General features: G+C 41.8%; 1 protein-coding gene across 1 annotated transcript in view; it reads right to left on the bottom strand.

Moving 5' to 3' along the window:
- Positions 1 to 493: 493 nt before the first annotated feature.
- The window catches only part of LOC142210797 (potassium voltage-gated channel subfamily A member 7-like), a 53,679-nt gene continuing 30,925 nt past the window's right edge, over positions 494 to 23,247 (bottom strand). The window contains exon 2 of the mRNA XM_075280220.1: positions 494 to 3,712. Within this exon, the coding sequence (XP_075136321.1) occupies positions 2,843 to 3,712 (870 nt within the window). The 3' untranslated portion in view covers positions 494 to 2,842. The remainder of the gene's footprint in view (positions 3,713 to 23,247) is intronic.

The following is a 23,247-nucleotide window of genomic DNA, read 5'->3' as shown; positions in this document are numbered from 1 at the left end:
TAGTCCTTATGGACCTGTAGTTGAGAGATGATTTATTGACATCTGTAAGTATTGTGGCATGTGCAGCAACCATTGCAAAGATGTTTAATCCTGTGTTATCTGACTCAAGCTTTGTAATAGAGGTATTGCCTTTCATTGCAATACCGCCTTTTAATGGCAAGATGACTGCCCAAAAAACTGAACACCACAGAACAGGACATGTCAGCCCATTATGAGGCTCAGTTGTCAATGTGGAAAATTTCTATGAGGCACAAGGCACTGGTCAACTGTATAGGAAAGAGCAGCAGCCTGTTCCAAACATAGCCTTAGTTCTAGGAATCAATTGATGATCCACAAAAGGATCCCCCAACAACTTCTTACAGTCACCCATATGTAAAATCAATAATAACTCCTTAATACTTTAATAGACCTTGTGTTAATTTGAAACTGTAAAAAGCAAGAAAAAGAGTAATGACAAAGTATTTAAAAAGTCACAAAAATTAGAAAATTACACTTTGCAATAAATAAATGTTTTATTATTAGATAAATATACATTTTTCAAGATGACGTTGTGCTCACATATACTATATTAAGAAGCGGCCTGTTGCACTGGCCAATGTATCTTTGGCACTTTGATATAGTAGCCCTGTGTAAACAATTTGCATAGTATTTTGCTCTGTTAATTAAATTATAACAAATTATATATATGCTAAAAAGCACTCAAAACACCACCGTGGCTCCTTTACAAACATAATAAATGCAATTTGTAATAGTTATAAGAAATTCAAAAGCAATGCCAGCTGTAATAGTTCACTCTTAAGCAGAAGTCACTGTTCACCTTCCTCACATGCTTTGAATGCATAGATGTTTTATTTTTCTACGTGTCATCGAGGCTTCACATCACACAACCCGCCAGCCCCCAGGAACAATCTTCAGCAAATCACTTTGCCTCATTACTGTCTTGCTGAAGTTAAAGGCTCATTATAACACAAGAATGCTGTCTATCCTGTCTGGCCTTTCCTAAGCCACTTGATTGAACCAATTATAGCCTTCTTGTAAGTTTGTAATGATCATGACCCGACTGCCTTCGGAAACGTCTCAACGAGGTAGAGGTAATAGGCACACCCTTCCACTTCACTTATATCATTTACAAGTGGAGATATGCAATATTTCTCCCAGCGTAGCCTTATCTATATAGATATGTAGCTATACTTCATGTTCTTGTGACCCCTTATCTATGGTGGATGTTAGACCCATGTAAATGTTGTTTAGGGTAGCTATAGTAGGTCAAATTTTGAACACCTTCACTGGAACATCCAACTGCATTCCCAAAGATATTTTGATGTCATTTCCAGTAGGACAACTTCGATCAGAAGGAGTTACCTACCATGGGTCTTACACAATATATAGTTACTCTAGCTGCCCTTGTGCCACACAGGTTTCCATCAGTGTTATAAGCAGCTACGGGTACCGACTAAGCAGGTCTACAGTTTGTAAGGACCATTGAGAAGTAGCTATAAGGATGGTAGGAGAAGCTAGAGGAGGTAAAACTTTGTCCCTGGGATGCTGAATGGTTCTACATGTACGTGGTGGCCCTATTAAAGAGTCTACCTTGTGTCCTAGGACCTTTAAGTAACACCCCTGAGGATTTTGCCAAACAACTCCTCATACTGTACCTCATCTTCCTTAAACCCTAAGAATGTCATGGGATGGGTGTGATGTCAGCTGCATTCAAATATTTTGGGCTATTACAAACCATAATAAGAGGTCATAAGAAGTGATGTAAAGATGTACAGCTCAGTGTGAACATTGGAGGGGATAACTTGTGCCTTGATTTCCAGGGGAAAAAAATAAGCTTCATTTTTATATTAGAAAATAACTGAAGACTTTCAGCAAAAATTAAGACAAAATATTTGACTGACGTTTGTATAGCATTCATTTCTGGAGACTTTCCACAATTTTCCCAATGTTGTACCAAACCGCCAGTGACCAAGGAAATAACAACTGAGAGGAAGAAATCATGCCATTAGAAGCTTTTATCTTGGGAATCTTTCTCCAGACTCATACATATAGAGATTACTGTCCTGTACTGCAATGTTCTTCAAAGACAGAGCTCATAAAAAAATGACATGTAATTTGTAAACCCAAAGACTTCTAAAATGGATTAAATGAAATATTCCACAAACAAGTTTTCTGGTTCCCTTTTAGGTGAACACCAAATTTTCCAGTCTTTGAGGATCACATTATGATAGTAGATAACATTCAGCAGTGTAGTATAATGATTGCTTTATACAAATCCATACACTTTGCCCCTTTGCCCTCAGTTATCTTTTCTGTCCTACTAGTAAATTTAGCCACGAGCCATTATTTGAGCCTGATGTCACTATCTGTTTCCCTCTTCAGCACATGTGATTTAATAGTAAAGTCTTCCGACTTCATTCTTCGACTTCTTGTAGAAGTTTCCATTGGCCGTGAGTAAGTATTAAATTTGCAATCCATTATTCTTCACTGCAATGCTTATGTTATTATTTTATTTTTCAAAAAATCCCATATTTAATGTCATGTCCACCTCAGTTCTAAATCTTACAGTGATGAAACTTTATCTGCATCATCTCTGGAAATCTTGTTAATCTAAAGATTGCTAAAAAGCCATTAATATACTTGTAATGTTCTTCCTAATTTAAAGTAATCCAAGTATTTTAAGAATTCAGCGCGGTACTATGTATATTTTCTCCAAATGATTGGACACCAAAATACTTCATTTAAGACTCCAAAATAAAAGATCATGATAGGATGATGATGAGGATGATGATATTGATGAGGATGATGAAGTGATATTAGGAATAAGCCACAGTTGCAAATGTCACACTTCAGTTATTATATGTGACTGTCCAGTATTTAGACGTTTATCATCCATAGGGCCCAGTCCATCCAAATATTCTGCCTTGGAATTGCTATATAAATTCTTAATTTTATCCAGTATGGGACTCTTATCTTTCCCTCTGGTCTTTGGAGTATGGGGTGGACCATTAGGACATGAACCAACATGATTATACTGGCCTATATCAGAACACTCTGTCTCACGATGGTAGAAATAACTAAAGTTGGATACAATGACTGGCACAGGAAGAGAGATGGTCAACACACCGGCAATAGCACAGAGTGAGCCCACCAATTTACCACCAACAGTCTCAGGAGACATATCTCCATAGCCTACTGTTGTCATTGTGACCACAGCCCACCAGAATGCTTCGGGGATGCTGGTAAACTTGGTGTCTTCATGATCTGCTTCTGCAAAGTACACAGCACTGGAGAAGAGAATAACTCCGATAAACAAAAAGAATATCAGAAGCCCAAGTTCTCTCATACTTGCTTTTAGTGTCTGTCCCAAGATCTGTAGTCCCTTAGAGTGTCGGGACAGCTTAAAGATACGGAAAACTCTCACCAAACGAATTACCCTGAGAATGGCTAGTGACATAGCTGGTTGGCCTACTCCTCTGTGGCGGGCAAGCTCTGTGCCTAGAGCTACAAAATATGGTATTATAGCCACAAAGTCGATCATGTTCATGATATCCTTGAAGAAGGCTGCCTTGCTAGGACAAGCAATGAAACGGACAGAGAGTTCAAAAGAGAACCAACAGATACATATTGTTTCCACAATGAAGAAGGGATCCTCAAATGGACTTTTTTCTTTAAAGGTATGAGTGCTGTTACTCCTATGATGGGGCTGCACCTGCAACAAAAAGAAAACATAGCTTAGGACATTTAGAATATATAGTAGTGGAGAACTTTAATAAATTGATAAGTGAGAATTCCCTGCCTAAGGCAAAGGCCCCATGTAGCGAGCCACAGCCAAAAAAACGCTGCGTTGCAGTTTCTTCTGCAGCGTTTTTTTTAAAAAAGTCGGCAGAGTTTTCCTTTTGCTTCTATTATATCTAAATGGAAAACACCAGGATTTCCATACGTATAATTGACATGTTGTGTTTTGCAAAACGATTATGTTTTTGAAATTGCGGCATTTCCGCTGTAGATTTTTTAGCCAGAATCTCATCCACTTTGCATGTAGTGTAAAACGCAGCATTTTTTCCTGTGGTGTTTCTGCCGTGGATGGGAATGATATAATCCTGCTTGGGTAGTTTCTGCCTAGCTTGCTGGTTTTACTATACAGGTAAAAATGTTATGAACTGGCCTCTGTGTTGGCACTGAACATGCGTAGCTAGTCCGAAAGACTCTAATAACCAGCATGGGCTAAACTGTCCACATCCATGAAACTGTTGTTTATCAGGTGATCTTTTGTTTCAACCATTAACCTAGTAATGTCTTGGCTCACACCTGCATTCGGGGAATCCGTTCCCCTCTCCGTATGAAAAATGCAGAGAGAAAAGCGCTGCAAGAGGAAACCGAGCGGAAAACACACTGACACCATTATGGTCTATGGGGTCCACGTTTTCCTAAGGCAACCGCTTTTTTATGTGAATTAGGTTTCAGCAAGCAGTCCCCCAAACGGAAACCCATGCGCAGATGTGAATCAAGTCTAACGTATATGGTCACCTTAATGTGGATACATACATGGTACACCTTCAAGTCGAGGAATACTGAAATGGGAAGCTCATTGAGAAGTCATGATAGGGTGACATACAAGAACTAGGGTGAGCATAACTGTGGACAACGTAAGTATTTTCATCTGAAGAAATATTAATTGGACTAATGATTACCAAGTAAACTGTATTCCATTACAATATAACATGTTCTGTACAAATCATTACTTAAAGGTTAGTTATCCTAGAACTCTACGTTCAGAACCTGCCGTACTATCTTCAGACTTGAAAACAGACCCTGTGCGAGTGATGAGCACTAGTGTAAAATGAAACACAAGTTGGTGACTCTTGAAGGCAATGTGCCATGAGCTTCAAATAAATACTGCTGGGCAAACACCCTCCCAAAGTGGCTTTTTAGAGGTCATAACATGAAAATAAGATTTATTTTTGGATGCTTAATTCTCTGTAGAGCTTCAAAAATGTCCCCAAGCTTAACCGTACAGTCACAAAGACTTCATAATTTAGTTCTACCCCTGACCTCAAATACCAGAACATTTTACCAGTCATGTAAATAATATGGGTCACATCAGGACATAACCTTTCAAACTTTAGACATGGGGTATTCCTTCCCAACGAATGAGTCACTAAGCCTATACACATAGCAATGTGTGTTTGATTCTATGATACAATCGAGAAAATGGAATATATGAAACATCTTTATCGGACATCTGAATGTGATCTGTGTTCTAGCTGCATTTACTTGATAAAACCAAATATGACATTTTCAAACCAACCTGCAAAACATATCAACCATTCATAAATTGTCCTTATCACGCCCTTATAGCTTCCATTCAAGTACAACATTTATGTTCATGTCAAATGGACAAAAGGTAAAGCTAGACAAAATAGGTTTCTGTGTGAAGATGCCCAGACTTTCCACCCCCAGAAGTCCTACAACTCAATGGTATCTGGTGTAAACCTGGAATACATGGCTACAAGACAGCACTGTAATGACCCCATGGTCTTGCAAGGCTATTAATATGCAGTAAAGAGAGAGTTACAGATGACAAGATAGACTATGAGAATGCGTGAAGGTGGCATCACTACTAAGCTAACCCTTGCAGGAGCCAACAGGATAAACATAGTCTAGTTTTTTAAGTAAGGGGTAGATTGGAGGTCCACATAAATCTGGAGTAGCTCTGACAAGGATATTTTTTAATTATTCCCTAAAGAAAGCTCACTGGAAAGCTGCAGAGCCTTAGACAAGGTTGCAGACAACCATGCTGCAACTGGCCGGCCATGGATTGAAAGTATGGGCAACACACAGGGCACACAGGGATGTCCCCCGTGTGCCGCCCGTGCATGGGCCATGCTTCCACGGCTCCTTTCATTAAATGAAGAGGAGCCATAGAAACAAGAGCTGCAAAGTAGGATGGGAATAGGACCTGTTTTATGTATTGCGGTCCGGACTGTCGGCCCATACATAGGACCATGAATTTCATTGAAATAAATGAGTCAGTGTGCTATCCGTGCCATACACTGATAGCACATTGAACAAGGCCACAGTTGTCTGCAACTGACCTTAGTAAGATATATTTTCTTTAAGAAACCTTAGACTGCATAAATTGCATGCAAACCATAAATTCCTTACAGCTCTGTTATGAGGCACCTGTCCATCATTGCCTAAAGTAGTGGTTCTAAACCTGTGGTATGTATACCCAAGGGGCTATGCCCTGCAGTCCCTGGGATTACCTGCCAAAGATAACTAGAATACTGTCCTCTGCTCAGTAAGGATTAAGGCTGTGTGTGAGGTTACTGGGTTGGGGGCCTTTCCTTCTTTTGCACAATTATATGCTTCCAACCCAGACCTCACCTTAACCTGGCTGGAATAAAATCAGCTTGTCAGAACTGAACTCCCTGGGTTTTGAACCCTTGACTTCTCAGCCACATTCTGTAGCCTTGAAGACTGTATCATTTAAGAAGTCTGTCTGTTCTTTGAAATGCTTTACCTGAACTTTTCTAGTGGAATCATTAGCTTATGGATATCACCTAGAGATGAGCGAACACTAAAGTGTCCGAGGTTCGAAATCCGATTCGAACAGCCGCACACTGTTCGACTGTTCGAACGGATTTCGAACCTCATTATAGTCTATGGGGGGAAATGCTCGTTTCAGGGGTAGGCAACATTCGATAAAATCATACTTACCAAGTCCATGAGTGACAGTCGGGCTTGAAGTCTTCTCCCGGCGCAGGGTCCCAGCGTCCTCTTCCGGGTGGAATTCACTCTGCCTAGGCATCCGGCCTAGGCAGAGCCGACTGCGCATGCGTGTGCGGCTCTGCCCAGGCCTGACGCCTGAGCAGAGCCGACTGCGCACGCGCTTGTATGCGCGTGCATGCCCGCGCATGCGCAGTCGGCTCTGCCTAGGCCGGATGCCTAGGCAGAGTGAATTCCACCTGGAAGAAGATGCAGGGACACAGCACAGAGAAGACTTCAGAAAGGTAAGAGAAGAACCAGCGTTGATTGGCAGAATGTATAGCATTCTGCCAATCAACGCTGGTTCTGCATCGAACATTAAACTTCGAACAGCTAGTAGTGTTCGATCGAGTACGAGTATCTCAAATACTGTAGTATTCGATCGAACACCTACTCGATCGAACACTACTCGCTCATCTCTAATATCACCTAGTCTTTGGCCTATCACAAGGTAGCTATCCCTATATAAAAACCCACAGCTTACTCCATCTTGTGCCTGATTTTACTGGCTGTTTATTCCTTGTTGACCCTCAGCCTCACCACTACTCCACTGCTCCTGTGTACCAAACTCTGCAAATGTCTGTCTTTGGCTGATCCACTGCTCCTGTGTACCAAACTCTGCAAATATCTGACTTTGGCTGATCCACTGCTCCTGTGTACCAAACTCTGCAAATGTCTGTCTTTGGCTGATCCACTGCTCCTGTGTACCAAACTCTGCAAATATCTGACTTTGGCTGATCCACTGCTCCTGTGTACCAAACTCTGCAAATGTCTGTCTTTGGCTGATCCACTGCTCCTGTGTACCAAACTCTGCAAATATATGACTTTGGCTGATCCACTGCTCCTGTGTACCAAACTCTGCAAATTTCTGACTTTGGCTGATCCACTTCTCCTGTGTACTGAACTCTGCACACGTCTGACTATGACTTATCCACTGCTCCTGCATACCGAACACTGCACACGTCTGACTATAGCTGATCCACTGCTCTTGTGTAGTGAACTTTGCACACATCTGATCTACTGCTCCTGTATACCAAACTCTGCAAACAACTGACCACGGTTTCTTATACTCCAGAGGTACTATTACTATATCTCCTACTGTTAAAGTACTGTACGGTTTGTCTCACGAATTGGACTCCAGATGTGAAAACTAGCATCATTACACAGCTTCTCTGCTTTTTCTACCAGTTCTCCTTGTCTTCCTTCTTTTTCTTTGACTGCACTATGCTGGAGAAGGTTCTGCTGCAGCCTGACACCCCTCCCCCCACGTGAGTACTATACTTATTCTACAACATTTTCCTGACTGACCCCACCACAGATACCCCACGTATACTAGGTCCTGACAGTATGACCTACTGTTGTGCCTTTCTCCTGTTGATTGGTCCGGATCTTTCCTATTTGCTCACAAGCTTCAAGACACTTACTCACTCACTTACTTACTGTGGTATCTCTGTCCAGACCTCTTCCATAATATTTACCCTGGTATATTCAATTGGTGTTGGCACTGTGGCAATGGGAAGGGGGGAGGTCTCTTTTGGACTTCTGTGTTTACCTATATGTCAAAATTAGCATTTTTCTAAGGTGAAGAGTGACTTCCTGCATCACTTCCTCACAACAGTCAGAGCAGTCATCCCCAGACACTTACACTGGCATAGTGCCATTATCCCCACATTACAGGAGTGACTCCAGGAATTTCTCCATATACGGAAGATGGAAACACTGGTAGTGGGAGACTCTTCCAACTACTTCATTTTTGACACTCTCTGGTGGCCGTGGCTGGAGTTCCAGGAATTGACTGATTTTATTAATTTCTTCTGAGTCATGATGTAGGGTTCTGATCCAGGCTCTAGATCAGGGGTCCTCAAACTGCGGCCCACCAAGCACTTCTGTCCAGCCCGCCAACAACACCGGCAGGCGTGCATTTATAATGAAGCTCCTGGGGAGATTGGGCCAGGCAATGGAGCGCACTTCACTTTACCTATTGGAGGGCACCGCTCCTGATGTCTGTGTCACCTGCTCTGCCTCCGGTGTCCACCTGTGTCCTACTGCCACATCATTTGTATGCGATGTAAGGAGAATACAGGAGGCACTGCTCCTTATGTCTGCGTGGCCTGATCTACCTCCAGTATCCTCCTTACATCGCACACATGCAATGTGACAGGCGGACATCGGAGGCAGAGCAGGTCGCACAGACATCAGGAGCGGTGCCTCCTGTATCCTCCTTACATCGCATACAAGCGATGTGTCAGGAGGACACAGGCGGACACCGGAAGCAGCGCAGGTCGCACAGACATCAGGAGCGGTGCCCTCCAATAGGTAAAGTGAAGCACGCTGTCTCCATGGCCTGTCCCAATATAGTCAACTGTGCCCCTTCGTCACTTCGTCAATCAAGTCACCCTAGCAACGTGACCTGACCTGACGCAGCCCAAATTACAGTAAGCAAAGCCACTACTGTACTACAGTTTGCTGTGCCGCTCAGCAGTGGTCTCACTGGTCAGGTTTAGTGCCTGCTGCCTTCCTGGACGGACCCTACCTGTGCCCCCTGAAGTAAGCAGTATAATATCTTACTGTAGGATAAATAACACCTCAGGGGGCGTTCACTCTTGTGCTCTGTGTCTGGTGTATGCATTCCATCAGGTTTCCATCTTCAGTCCAACGAAACTGGACAGGGGACGGAAACCCGGCAGTCACCTTTAAAACCCATTCAATTGAATGGGTTTGTAAAGGTGACCACCAGTGTCCGCCTGTGGCCTGTCTGTGGGGAAACCTTTTTGGGGTTTTTTAAGCCGGACACAAAGTCCTGCATGTCTGACTTTGTGTCCGGTGGTCACCTTTACAAACCCATTCAATTGAAAGGGTTTTAAAGGTGACTGCCGGGTTTCCGTCCCCTGTCCAGTTTCGCTGGGACTGAAGATGGAAACCTGACGGAATGCATACACCAGACACCGAGCACAAGTGTAAACGCCCCCTGAGATTGAAAATTGAGTGTCCCCCTCCACCCCACGGTTGCATTCATCTCAATTTTTTCTCAATAACACATAGGAATAGCTTTAAGAAAGACATCTAAAGGTAGGAGAAGAATAGCCTTTCATAAGGCTATTCCTACGTGTTATCGAGAAAAAATGTGATTTTAATGGTAGAATCCCTTTAAACTATATTTCACCCCTCCAATGGTCTGAGGGACAGTGAACTGGCCCACTGTTTAAAAAGTTTGAGGACCCCTGCTGTAGATGATAGCCCTCACTGTTGCTATGATCCCTGTTCTATCCTTCCACCGCTTATACCCTCTGTGTTCCTGTTTGTCTTTGTGTACCTGTTCTTTGTCTATCTTTCTCTTCTTCACAGTTCACAGAGACCCAGTAAGTGTTAGAACAGGATCAAACACCATCTCTCTGTCTGGAGGACTTCAACACTCCTCTTGCCACTTAGACCCATACCATCTCCTTTCTGTACCACCCCATGGATTAAGAGTTAAAGCTGTTGTGCCATTAGAGACTCTTATCCCGTATTCCCTGGACCAGCTCTTCATTCACTGCTATGAGTCTGGTGGGGCTGCAATCTCTGGCAGCCCCATAGAAGTGAATGGAGCACTGGACACACAAGTACACTGGCGCTTCAATCACAGGAAGACTTTTGGTCCCCCATTCTGCTGATAGCTGGTATTCCATCTGCTGGATAGGGGATAAGTATTAATAATGGCACAACCCTGTTGATACTCCTACTGCTATGACATCACACATCCTACTTGAGCAGCATTAGCAGTGCTCCCAGTGCTGAAAACCCTCCCCTGGTGCACCAGTTGCCTCATTTTCATAAACCTCCAAAGTTGTTTTGCTCCAAATCAACAAAAGTGTAATACATAAGATAGGTATGTTGTGTATAATGGAATGTCCATCTTATAAGGGTCTTTCTGTCAATGGCCACCATCTTGAGACTTCAGGGAGGAGACAGGCTTGCAAGACTAGTGACAGCTATTTTAGATAAGGGCATCTTGTCCAACAATGTGCTATTTCATGCTGCTGAGTTCTTGCCAAAAGATTTATTGCGATCAGTTGTACCATTAACTCAAGGGATTGTATTTCCTGAGTGATTTCTCCCTAAGTGACTGTGGTATTCAAGATAAATAGACAATTATCTCCAGGTCCTTTCTGAGCATTTTTTTTTTTTTTTTTAAAGAGGACCTGTTTCCATGTGGGATAAGCCCAATGACATATCACCCTAGTGTTTATGCAAATTAGGGTATACTAGTCAAGTGGGTGGTAACACTGTGGTTTCTCTGGGGTGGCTTTCTGTGTCCTGTATGTCATTCACTCTTATAACCCACTTGGCTAGTATACCCTAAATTGCATAATTATATACTATAAATCTGCTCAGATCCTCCTTCTCTATAACATGCTGGCTGCAGATAGAACTGCATTTTAATGTTGACAAGTTCCCTTTAAACAGGTTTCCTCTATATTCTATATCATGGGGTCCTGACACCTGATAACCCTATAGATCATCTGGTAGCAGAGGCTGCTGTTCAGGTGAGTGTGCAGCCAACTCACTGAATACCCAACACAGTACCATGCATTGCATACAGGCTGTACTTTGTATTGCATCTGAGCCACATTCACTTGAATGGGACTGAACTGTTGCTGTACTTTGTAACCAATAACACGCACGGCATGTTGCAATAAGAGAAAGGGGTCCAAGACAAGACAATGGAGTGTTGGGAATATGTGAGTATATATTTTTGGTCTTTCAACTACCCCATTCACCCTGAGTTTGCTCTATAGGATAGATAATCAATATGTAAGTCTCAGAAAACCCTTATGAGTATAATAATTTATTGTATTCTGTTATCTAGGATATAATAGGAGAAATTATTGAATATTTATAATTATCCATTATCATTCATCAAATCTTTAATTCCAAAATATCCGGCCGACAGTAAAATCCGCTATAAATTATGCAAGAACTAATAAACTTCCCTACCAATCCCCTAACACCCTTCCATCACTCTGAAAAGAGGAAAAACAATGTAACTCCTATATAAATCAATCATTCTGAATCCATAACTCCTAGAATTTATTTTCTAAGGAGATCTACGACTATATAAATCTCCCAAATTCTATACTTTTAACTACTTTGTCCAACCAATCTAAAATTGTCCTAAAGTACTATCCATTTCTGTAAGGCATGGCTTGAGCTTAGCAGCACAGTTTAAGGCTTTTAAGACTGATGACCAAATCCTTTAGATAGGTCATCAATTGAAGATCAGAGAGGATTTGACACCTGGAACCCCCATGGGGGGTACTGCTTAATAGAGTATGTGACCTCATGCCTGTTTATGACTCCGTCCAATTTAATCATCATATTGGAAGGGTTTTTTTTGGGACTTGACAAATTGATGATCTACCATGATTGGTCGGGGTCCAACACCTGGGATCACGTGCCAATCATCTGTTTGTAAAGGCGACGGCATGCATGAGCGCTGCATTCTCTTCCCTGTGCCAATTACATCATTTTCATATGGTACAGCACCAGCTCTGTTCCATTCATTTACCAAACACTGTGTACTGTCTGCTGTGCGCAGTGCCGCACCTCTAATGAGGCGAGGTGAGGCGACAGCCTCAGGCAGCACTCCGGAGGGGGCGGCAGCCATGGCGTTTTTTGGGGTTTTTTTACTTTTTTTCCCCTAAACTAACACAGGAGAGCTACCTCTCTCTTGCGCTGGTTTAGACCTCTGCGTCTCAGCGCAGGCGGTGTCATTACACCACCTACGCTGAGACGCAGACGTCTTACTGACAGGAGAAGAGGAGACGGCAGCGGGAGCAGCAGCGAGATTGGTAAGTAAAATAACTATATATATATATATATATATATATATATATATATATATATATATACACACTCACCAGCCACTTTATTAGGTACACCTGTCCAACTGCTCGTTAACACTTAATTTCTAATCAGCCAATCACATGGCGGCAACTCAGTGCATTTAGGCATGTAGACATGGTCAAGACAATCTCCTGCAGTTCAAACCGAGCATCAGTATGGGGAAGAAAGGTGATTTGAGTGCCTTTGAACGTGGCATGGTTGTTGGTGCCAGAAGGGCTGGTCTGAGTATTTCAGAAACTGCTGATCTACTGGGATTTTCACGCACAACCATCTCTAGGGTTTACAGAGAATGGTCCGAAAAAGAAAAAACATCCAGTGAGCGGCAGTTCTGTGGGCGGAAATGCGTTGTTGATGCCAGAGGTCAGAGGAGAATGGCCAGACTGGTTCGAGCTGATAGAAAGGCAACAGTGACTCAAATAGCCACCCGTTACAACCAAGGTAGCCAGAAGAGCATCTCTGAACGCACAGTACGTCGAACTTTGAGGCAGATGGGCTACAGCAGCAGAAGACCACACCGGGTGCCACTCCTTTCAGCTAAGAACAGGAAACTGAGGCTACAATTTGCACAAGCTCATCGAAATTGGACAATTGAAGATTGGAAAAACGTTGCCTGGTCTGATGAGTCTCGATTTCTGCTGTGACATTCGCATGGTAGGGTCAGAATTTGGCGTCAACAACATGAAAGCATGGATCCATCCTGCCTTGTATCAACGGTTCAGGCTAGTGGTGGTGGTGTCATGGTGTGGGGAATATTTTCTTGGCACTCTTTGGGCCCCTTGGTACCAATTGAGCATCGTTGCAACGCCAAAGCCTACCTGAGTATTGTTGCTGACCATGTCCATCCCTTTATGACCACAATGTACCCAACATCTGATGGCTACTTTCAGCAGGATAATGTGCCATGTCATAAAGCTGGAATCATCTCAGACTGGTTTCTTGAACATGACAATGAGTTCACTGTACTCCAATGGCCTCCACAGTCACCAGATCTCAATCCAATAGAGCATCTTTGGGATGTGGTGGAATGGGAGATTCGCATCATGGATGTGCAGCCGACAAATCTGCGGCAACTGTGTGATGCCATCATGTCAATATGGACCAAAATCTCTGAGGAATGCTTCCAGCACCTTGTTGAATCTATGCCACGAAGAATTGAGGCAGTTCTGAAGGCAAAAGGGGGTCCAACCCGTTACTAGCATGGTGTACCTAATAAAGTGGCCGGTGAGTATATATATATATATATATATATATATATATATATATATATAATAGGCCGCTACCTGCTGGACTATCCCCAGCAGGTAGCGACCTATTTACCAACCCCCCTGATCCTGCTCACTGCCCCACTTCCCCTTGTACTATAGGCCACGGAGGGCGGTAGTGAATAGGCCCAGGCCACGTTCCCACTACCGCTATTATTATACTCAGGGGTCTTTTAAGACCTCCGAGTATAATAATCAGAGCCCCAGGGGAGGTGAGGGAACATAATAAACAGTGTTACTTACCTCTCCGGGACCCGATGTTAATCCTAATAGGCTTTGGGCCTGTATGGTAATGTGTCAAATGTCACGTGGTCTCAGATATTACCATATAGGCCCAAAGCCTGTGCTAGCAGTACCATATAGGCCCGAAGCCTGTGCTAGTAGTAATAGCCTGTTACTGCTACCACAGGCTTTGGGCCTGTATGGTACTGCTAGCACAGGCTTTGGGACTGTATGGTACTGCTAGCACAGGCTTTGGACCTATATGGTAATATCCCAGACCACGTGACGTTTGACACATTACCACACAGGCCCTAAGCCTGCTAGGATTAACATCGGATCCCGGAGAGGTGAGTAACAGTGTTTATTCTGTCTGATTTTATTCATATGCTAATTAGCTTTCTGAGTGCACTGGAAGTGTCTGTGTCTGCTATTCTCTGTGTATGCTAGCAGGGAGATGAGTCATCAACACAGCAGCCTTTGCTGTGCATACACATAGACAGTGCACAGTGAGCACGCAGAAAACTAATTAGCATATGAGTAAAAACAGACTTATTCAAAGACTACTGAGGCAATTTACATACAAAAGGTAGGTGTGGAATAGACTTTCTAAAGGCTATGCAAGGATGTGCTTATCTAAAAATGACTTTTCCCAATGATAGAGCCCCTTTAAGTCTTGTTTGCCAGAGGGATTAAATACTTATTTCTCTATGCAAAATGCAAATACATTTATAAAATTTATACAATGTGATTTTCAGGATTTTATTTTTGATATTCTATCTCTCACTGTTATAATTAACCTATCCGTAAAATTATAGACTGTTCATGTCTTTGTCAGTTGGTAAACTTACAAACTCAGCGAGGGATCAAATACTTATTTTCTTCACTGTATATACCCCCAACTATAAACAAATAACTTTGCGGCTAAGGCCCACGTTGCGGAAATGCAACATTTTTTGTTGCAGATTTTGCTGCACTTTTTTTGAACCAAAGTCAGGAGTGGCTTGAAATGCAATGGAAAATATAAGTGAAGTACTTAAATGTTTCCTTACTGTTTAATCCATTTTAGACTTTGGCTACAAAAAAACCCCCACAGCAAAACCTGCGAAAAAAATGCAGTGTTTCTGCAGGGTAGGGCCTTAGCCTAAAGCTACATTTACGTGACTGATAGAAACTGACGTTATGGAAAGTTTTATATGGCTTGTTAAAATGGGCTGTGAAAAAATAGTCATGTGAATAGCCCCATTCAGATGTGTTGAAATTTATGTAGCCTTGCAACAGATATTAAAAACAGCCATCACATGGCTATTAATATTGATTGTGTGACTAGAGCTTAAGTGGTCTTACAATTCCGTAGGACATGTGATACAAGTATGATTGCTGATCGATTGGCAAACTTAAAGGGTTCGGTCATTTTCAGACCAATATTGAGAAACAAATGTTATTGTTTGTATAATATAAAGATGTGCAATTATCTGATATACTTTCTGTATCAATTCCTCACAGTTTTCTAGATCTCGGCTTGCTATCATGCAATCTGCTTAATTCTAGTGGATAAAATTCTGACTATGGTCATGTGATATACAGTGCATGGTCATGTGATGTACACACAGGTGAGGAGCTAATTATAGTCACAGCACAGTAATTAGATATTTGCCTGGTAATGAGCCATACACTTGTGTATCCATCACATGACCATGGACTGTATATCACATGACCATGGACTGTATATCACATGACCATGGACTGTATATCACATGACCATGGACTGTATATCACATGACCATGGTCAGAATTCTATCCACTAGAATTAAACAGAATAAATAACAACAAGTAGAGATCTAGAATTGATACGGAAAGTATATTGGAAAATTGTATTGCTTTTTATTATACAAACAATAACATTTATCTCTCCATTTTGGTCTGAAAGTAATCTACCATATTAAGGCTGAGGCCACACGTTGCAGAAACGCAGTTTTTTATGTTGCAGATTTTGTAGTTTTTTGAGCTAAAGCCAGGAGTGGATTGAGCAGAAGGTAGAAGTACAAGAACTTCCTATATATTTCCCTATCCTTTTGAAGACATTCTTGTAAGCATCACGCCACCATCTTATGTCTAGTTGTTGCCATTTTCTAACATATAACAAGGACTGTTTTAGCCACCAGCAGTTTTAATTTTTAAGAACTTCTATTCAACTAATGGATTGTTATTAGATTCATTTACTTGAATCCAGAAATTGTGCATTTTTGGATTAATCCTATCAGAAATTTTGTATGGGCCTCCAAATTCTCCACAACTAACTTTTCTTTACTTGTGCTACTATTGGTACGTGCAACCAATGTTGTCAACAAAGACTATAATTTGGAAATATTAAGTTATTAAACTTCAAAAGACCAGTAGAAAATAGCTATTTTATGAGTTTTTACAAGATAATCTAAGGTTTCAAAAATTCTGTCTCTGTATCTGAAACCAAGCACAGTCAACACACTGTCTCATCATGTCCCTGGATTAAGTGACACCAAGATGTCGGTACACCTCAGAATGTTGTTAATCCTGTCAAGAATAGATGTGTAACTATGATGACCTGTCACCCGATCCCAGCACACATCATGAAAAGAGAGGGATATCTCTGTGGCAAGGGAGGTGAAAGCAGAATCCTCAAAAAGCCTCAATATCTTTCATATAGAAATACATTTTTACTAGTTTTTGTAGGAAATTTACTCTAATCTAAAACCAACCACAACCATCCAGTACATGTAGGGCTAAAAAAGGTAGATGTAAACGAACTTAGAGTAAACCCTGTTGTGAAAAGTGACTTTTCTGTATACATATGGTGAAATACAGGTGGTGTCATGTTAGCCATGGTGACTCTCATGGCATGCACATGAAAGAAGTGAGAGGTATAAGAAGAAATCAGTGCTCCATCAAGATATAGATAAAAATAGTTTCTCTTCCAGCATAACTTAAGTCACTCCCAGCTGGCATTTAGCTAAGTGTCATATGCCCAACGCCAGACAGACTTCTCAAGCGTAGGATTTTATGTAAGGTCCATAAGCATGACCATGACAAGAATATAGACATAATAGTTCCTAAAATTCGGAAATAATTCAGACCCAATGAGCATAATAAGTATCTATTTACTCTAGTTCCACTGCTTACATTTTTACTTGATGGATATAACAGATCTGTTATAATCAGATCTGTAATGAATCAGAAATCTGATGAATACCAATGATTTATGATGTGTCCATAGGATAGAAATAGCATATAGCTTTATCCTGTCCATTAAAGAGCAATAAAACAGGCATAAAAACCAGGAATTAGAGCAATCTGTGGGGTGGTTGGAGACCTCAGCAGTTGCTGGAAAGTGATAGTGACTTCAGGCACAGGACTTCTGGCAACAAGACCCTGGCACGAGCCTGAATTAACACTGGTGGTGGACAACTGAGCACCTAGTAAAGACCACTTCATTGCATTGCCCATGTGGTTTCCTGACCAATATCTGGCTATCATTGCATCTGAGACTATAGTAGGACTAATTTCTGAAGAGGACAGACCTCTATTCCAGGCTCCATTGCTGTCCTGCTGTGTACTTGAACCGATGTAAGGTGAGGTCAGTGGAATACCTGTAACTGGACGTTTGTCTCACAGCCCAATGTCATGCAAATGTCTGATGGCTTGTGTCAACATTGTCAACACCATCAAACGTCATCTGATGGCTTGTGTCCACATTGTTTTCCACCCTGGACTTAGGATGTGACATCCAATTTCTCTACAGAATGGATCACCATGCACCATTCTTACAATCGGATGATCCATCCATGCTGAGATTCACCTCCATGCACCCTTCGCTGTTATTTCAGTTCATCATTATTTTCTGTATCACTGGGACATGCAACATTGACAGTGCTGACATTTTGGCCTCAGTTCATAGAGATCTGCCAGAGTAATAAACCATGGATTCTGTCCCTCTTAGTTTCCAACAAATGTCAGTAACTGGCACGTCAATGAATAGGAGACATCACGCAATAATCCCACAGCACTTTGATTTGTGAGGTTTCATGTGGCTAAAACACTCTGCTTTCAGCAAAAATGTTGAAGTTTCAATGTCTTTTTTCAATGTCAGCTTTTTTTTATTGGAGATTTTGCTGCATTTTTTGAGCCAAATCCAGGAGTGGATTGAGCAGAAGGGAGAAGTATAAGAACTTCCTATATACTTCCCATTCCTTTTGTAGCCTATCTTGGATTTGGCTAAAAAAAAAATGCAGCATCTGCAACAAAAAAAGCTGCGTTTCCACAACATTGGGCCTCAGCCTTACAAAGCTTTGAGGGTTACTTGTGAGAGGAAGAGGTTTTCAAATAGGATTTATACACATGAAAAGCCTTGGATTAGAGAGTGTGTTGAGGTCTTTCACGTGCCTGACAGTGGAAATTCTGTACAGGTTGTAGGTTTTAAACCCATCCCATTACAGCCATTTTTCAATTTATATTTTTTTTTACTCCCCTCATTCCAGAAGCCATAACTTTTTTATTCTTCCATACACGGAGCCATATGGTAATTTTTTTTCAGTACAAATTTTACTCCATTTAGTACATTTTACACCATTTAATATTCCATACGATGTACTCCAAGACTGAACTACTACTGTTTCCACCATCTAATAGGTCTGTCCCTGATATATCCATTGCAGTCTCAGGCCTTACTATAACTCCTAGGCAGCAGGCCCACTGCCTCGGGGTCATGTTTGCCGCAGACCTTTCATTCACCCCTCATGTTGAATCACTCGCACGTTCATGTCACCTCCACCTCAAAAACATCTCCAGAATACACCCTTTCCTTACCAGAGATACACTAAAGACACTTATTGTCTCTGATTCATTCTCGCCTTGACTACTGTAACTCCTTATTAATCGGTCTTCCCCTCACTAAACTCTCCCCTCTACAATCTATTCTGAATGCAGCGGCCAGGCTCATCTATCAGGCTAGACGCTGCAGCCAATGCCTCTGGTCTGTGCCAGTCGCTACATTGGCTGCCTATTCATTATAGAATAAAATATAAAGTTATTACTCTCATCCACAAGGCTCTCCATAATGCTGCACCTCCATACATTTCCCCCCTCATCTCTGTCTACTGCCCAACCCGTGTTCTCCGCTCACTCAATGACCTAACACTTACATCCTCTATTATCAGAACCTCCCACGCTCGTATACAAGACTTCTCCCGAGTTGCACCACTTCTCTGGAACGCTATACCCCGGACAATCAGATTAACTCCCAATTTCTACAGCTTCAAACGCAAACTAAAGACACATCTTTTCAGACAAGCCTATCACAATTTCTAACGTAAACCCTTAACCCTCCTCTGTCCCCGCTCCCACATTTCCCCACATGATATGATGTCATCTTATGCTAACTTTATAGGTCCAAGCTCCATCCACATGTTAAAGGACACGACTGTTGACGGCTCATAAAGTCTTATGTTTATGTAATGACAATCACCTCTATTACAAAAGTGTTTGACCTCTGCATAAGCAATGCCGCCCCTGCTACCTCTTGTGTCACCCCCTCTACCTCATAGATTGTAAGCTCTTGCGAGCAGGGCCCTCAGTCCCATTGTGTGAAATGACTTTCTTTGTTATGTATCTTTCTGTCTGTATTTGAACCCTACAAATTGTACAGCGCTGCAGAATATGTTGGCGCTATATAAATAAAATTTTTTATTATTATTATTATTATTATTATTATTACTACTGAGAAGCTAGAAAAAAATTCTGAATGGGGTGAAACTGCGTTTGTTCCACATTCTTATGAATTTTGTTTTTATGGCATATACTGCATATTCTGATGATCATTACAGTTATGGTACCAAATTTATATAGTTTTTCTTATTAACACATTAAAAAATACAAAACTTTGAAACAAACATTTTTTTTTCTTGGAGTTGCCATATTTCGATATCCATAACTTGTTCATATACTTGTATATAGGGTTATGGGTTTTTTTTTGTTTTGATCTTTTTGCTTAGCTGTACTTTTTAATTATACCATTTTGGGGAATGTCTGATGTTTTGATTTCTTTATATTTACATTTTTGGGGAGTCGAAACGGCAAAAAAACTGTGACTCTGCTCTTTAGATTTTTTTTTTCTGCCATGGCATTCACCTTATGGGTAAAAGATTTTTATAAGTTTGAAGTTCTGGCATTTTCAGATTCCTGAATGCATAATGTGTTTATGTTTAGATATATTTTTATTTCAGATCTAGGAAAATTCTACGTACGAAACCTCTTAAATAGACGCTAAGTTTTCAGACAACTAAGTCTCAGATCATAGAGCATGTGATTCTGGACCAAAACATAATGCATTTTAATTAAATGTGGCTGCTTTCTGCCTGAAAAACCTCTCTAAGGCTAGGGCCTCACGGGTCGGAGATGCCGCGATTTGTCTGCGGCGAAAACACCGCAGGAAAAATCGCAGAGTTTTACAGTAATTGCAAAGTGGATGGGATTCTTGTGAATTTCATGCCCACTTTGCGGTTTAAACTACAGCACGGACATGCTATGATTTCCAAAAATGTTGCGATTTTGGAAATCGCAGCATGCCAATTATAACAACAGAAACGCCCGCTACTTTCCCATTGATATAATTGTAACAGAAAGTCCATGGAGAAAAACGATGCGAACTTTCTGTTCAAAGCGCTGCGGGAAGAACCGCGATGCGTTCCCGCTGCGGTTTTTCCTGCAACACTTTAGAGCTGCAGAACGTCCCGTGAGGCCTTAGCCTAAAATTCCTGTCACTAGGTGTCTCCCTTCTAGCTAATTGCTGCTCGCTCTTTCGTTACAAAAGAAGTCTGTCTATAGATACAGTAGATAAGCAAGAAAAAAGATAGGGAATGTAGAGGGTGGGTTCTTTTCTGTCTTCACGCAGTGAATGGAGGTAATTATCCTTATAGCATGCACAGACATGTTTACATAGGTTGATCACAGGGCGACCCCTACTGGTGCCACAACAATGATATGTAAACTGCAGGAAACACTCTTTTAGGCTAATTCCCCATGTAGTGGGCTGCAGCAAAAAAAACTTTGCAGGAAATACTGCAACGCATCACTTTTTTTCCCCACAGCACTTTTCAAATTGAAATTTTTACTAATAAATTAAAATTTTATCAACAGGTCAGGAACAGAAGGAAAGAAGGGACTTGAGTGGTACAAATATCAACAAGTTACAGTCATATGATGGGACGACAAAACACCATATTCACATTACATTATACTACATGTGCTGAACAAAGTCTAGAACAAAAAGGAGAGCCTGCAGATGGTAATCTAGACCAATATCAGGTAGGGGGAGAGAGGAGGGGGAGGGAAGAACAATGGGAATGAAAAAAATATAAAAAACAGATCCAAGCAAAGTAACAAACTGGATAAAATTACATCAAAACAAAACGTCAAAACATAACAGCTCACACAACTGATCTAAGGAAATAACCTACAAGTACGTATCAACATCAGTTTCAGGACAGACTCAGGGGGTGCACTGCGAGAGAGGGCCAAGTCGATTGCGCGGAGGATCGCCCATGCGAGCTTTATAATCAGACCATAGCGCCCATTTAGAGTGAAAACTGGGGTATCTATGGCCTTTACACGCCAGCATCTTTTCCAGAGTGTAGGCCAAATTGACATGCTGTATGAGTTCCACCACTGTCAGGCAGAGCACACTTTTCCATTGGTGCATGATCGTAGCTTTAGCGGCTATGATGATTTGTCTCCAGGACAACCTCCATGCCATGCAGAAAGAGGTCAGCATCCAGAAGACAAAGTGCCAGGCCTTGAGACAGCGGGATATCGACACCCTCCAAAGAAGACATGAATCGAGAGGTAGCTGTCTAGAAAGCAAACACTGGGTAGTCCCATCACATATGCAGGCGAGTACCCAACTCACCACAGTTCCTCCAACACATGTTTGAATAGGATGGTTCTATATGAGATAGTTAAGTGGGAGTCCTATACCAACAAAGGGGTATCTTACATGCTGTACCCGAGTGGGCAGCGCCTTTCAAGATTCGTCTAACCATTCCGGGAAAGAAATACTCCTAGCGAAGTCAGATTCCAAGCGCGTTAGACAGAAAGGCTTAATCTGGCACAATGGGAGGGAAATAAGTTTGTAAAAGGCTGAAGAGCCACCTTTAGTAGGAGCCAATGGTCGCCACAGTCTGAGCGCCAGTCTAGGAAAAATAGGGGCTATGACTTCTTGAGATGGAAGTTCCACCATCAACCTAGAGAAAGACTGTAACTGACCCTTCGAGTACAACTTATTAATTATTATAATTATTTGTAGACCAGAGTCTGACCACCGTCACAGGCTTGCATGGTGCAACAATGAAGACAAGTAACAAACAGGGAGGTCTGACATGGGTGCTAGCACCTCCACAGGGACATGTAGTGACAGGTATCTCTATGCCCAGACAGAAGCTTTCATACTCAGCAGGGGAAGTTGGGAGCATGGCGGGCATTGTAGCTTGCAGCATAAAAGGCTCAGAGGTAAAATACCTAGTGAGGACTCCCTAATTTCCCCGCAACGGCAGCCAGTGAATCCACCCCACAAAACCATTACTTGCTCCAATATTGTCGCCATGTAGTATTTCTTTACATCAGGAGCGCCATCTCCTCCGCCAGACCAGGCACTAGTCATAACTTGGAGGCGAACCCTTGATCTCTTTTCTTCCCAAATAAAGTCAGAAAGCAGTTTTTGCTATTTGGTCAGATAGGAATGAGGGAGAGGGATGACCACAGTTCAAAACAGGTATAATATTATGGGAAGTACCACTATCACAATCCTACTCACCCAGGACAGCATAGGTCTAGAAAAGCTAGCTAATAGGGAGGACACCTTGGATAGCAATGGGATATAATTCAGGGAGAATAAGTTAGAGCTCGGAGTGGTCAACAAAATCCCCAAGTAGGTAATGCTGTTCCCACCTCGTTGGAATGGGAATTTGGTACTCAGCTCCACTTTTAGAGAGGGCAAAATGCTAATAGGGAGGATCTGAGACTTAGAAGGGTTTACTTTGTAATAGTAGACTTTACTGAAGACCTCAGAGGCTTTGGTGGT

This window comes from Leptodactylus fuscus, chromosome 6, assembly GCF_031893055.1.
Source record: "Leptodactylus fuscus isolate aLepFus1 chromosome 6, aLepFus1.hap2, whole genome shotgun sequence".
NCBI classification, from domain to species: domain Eukaryota; kingdom Metazoa; phylum Chordata; class Amphibia; order Anura; family Leptodactylidae; genus Leptodactylus; species Leptodactylus fuscus.
Note: the sequence above shows the minus strand (reverse complement) of the source record. Positions and strands in the feature narration are given on the sequence as shown.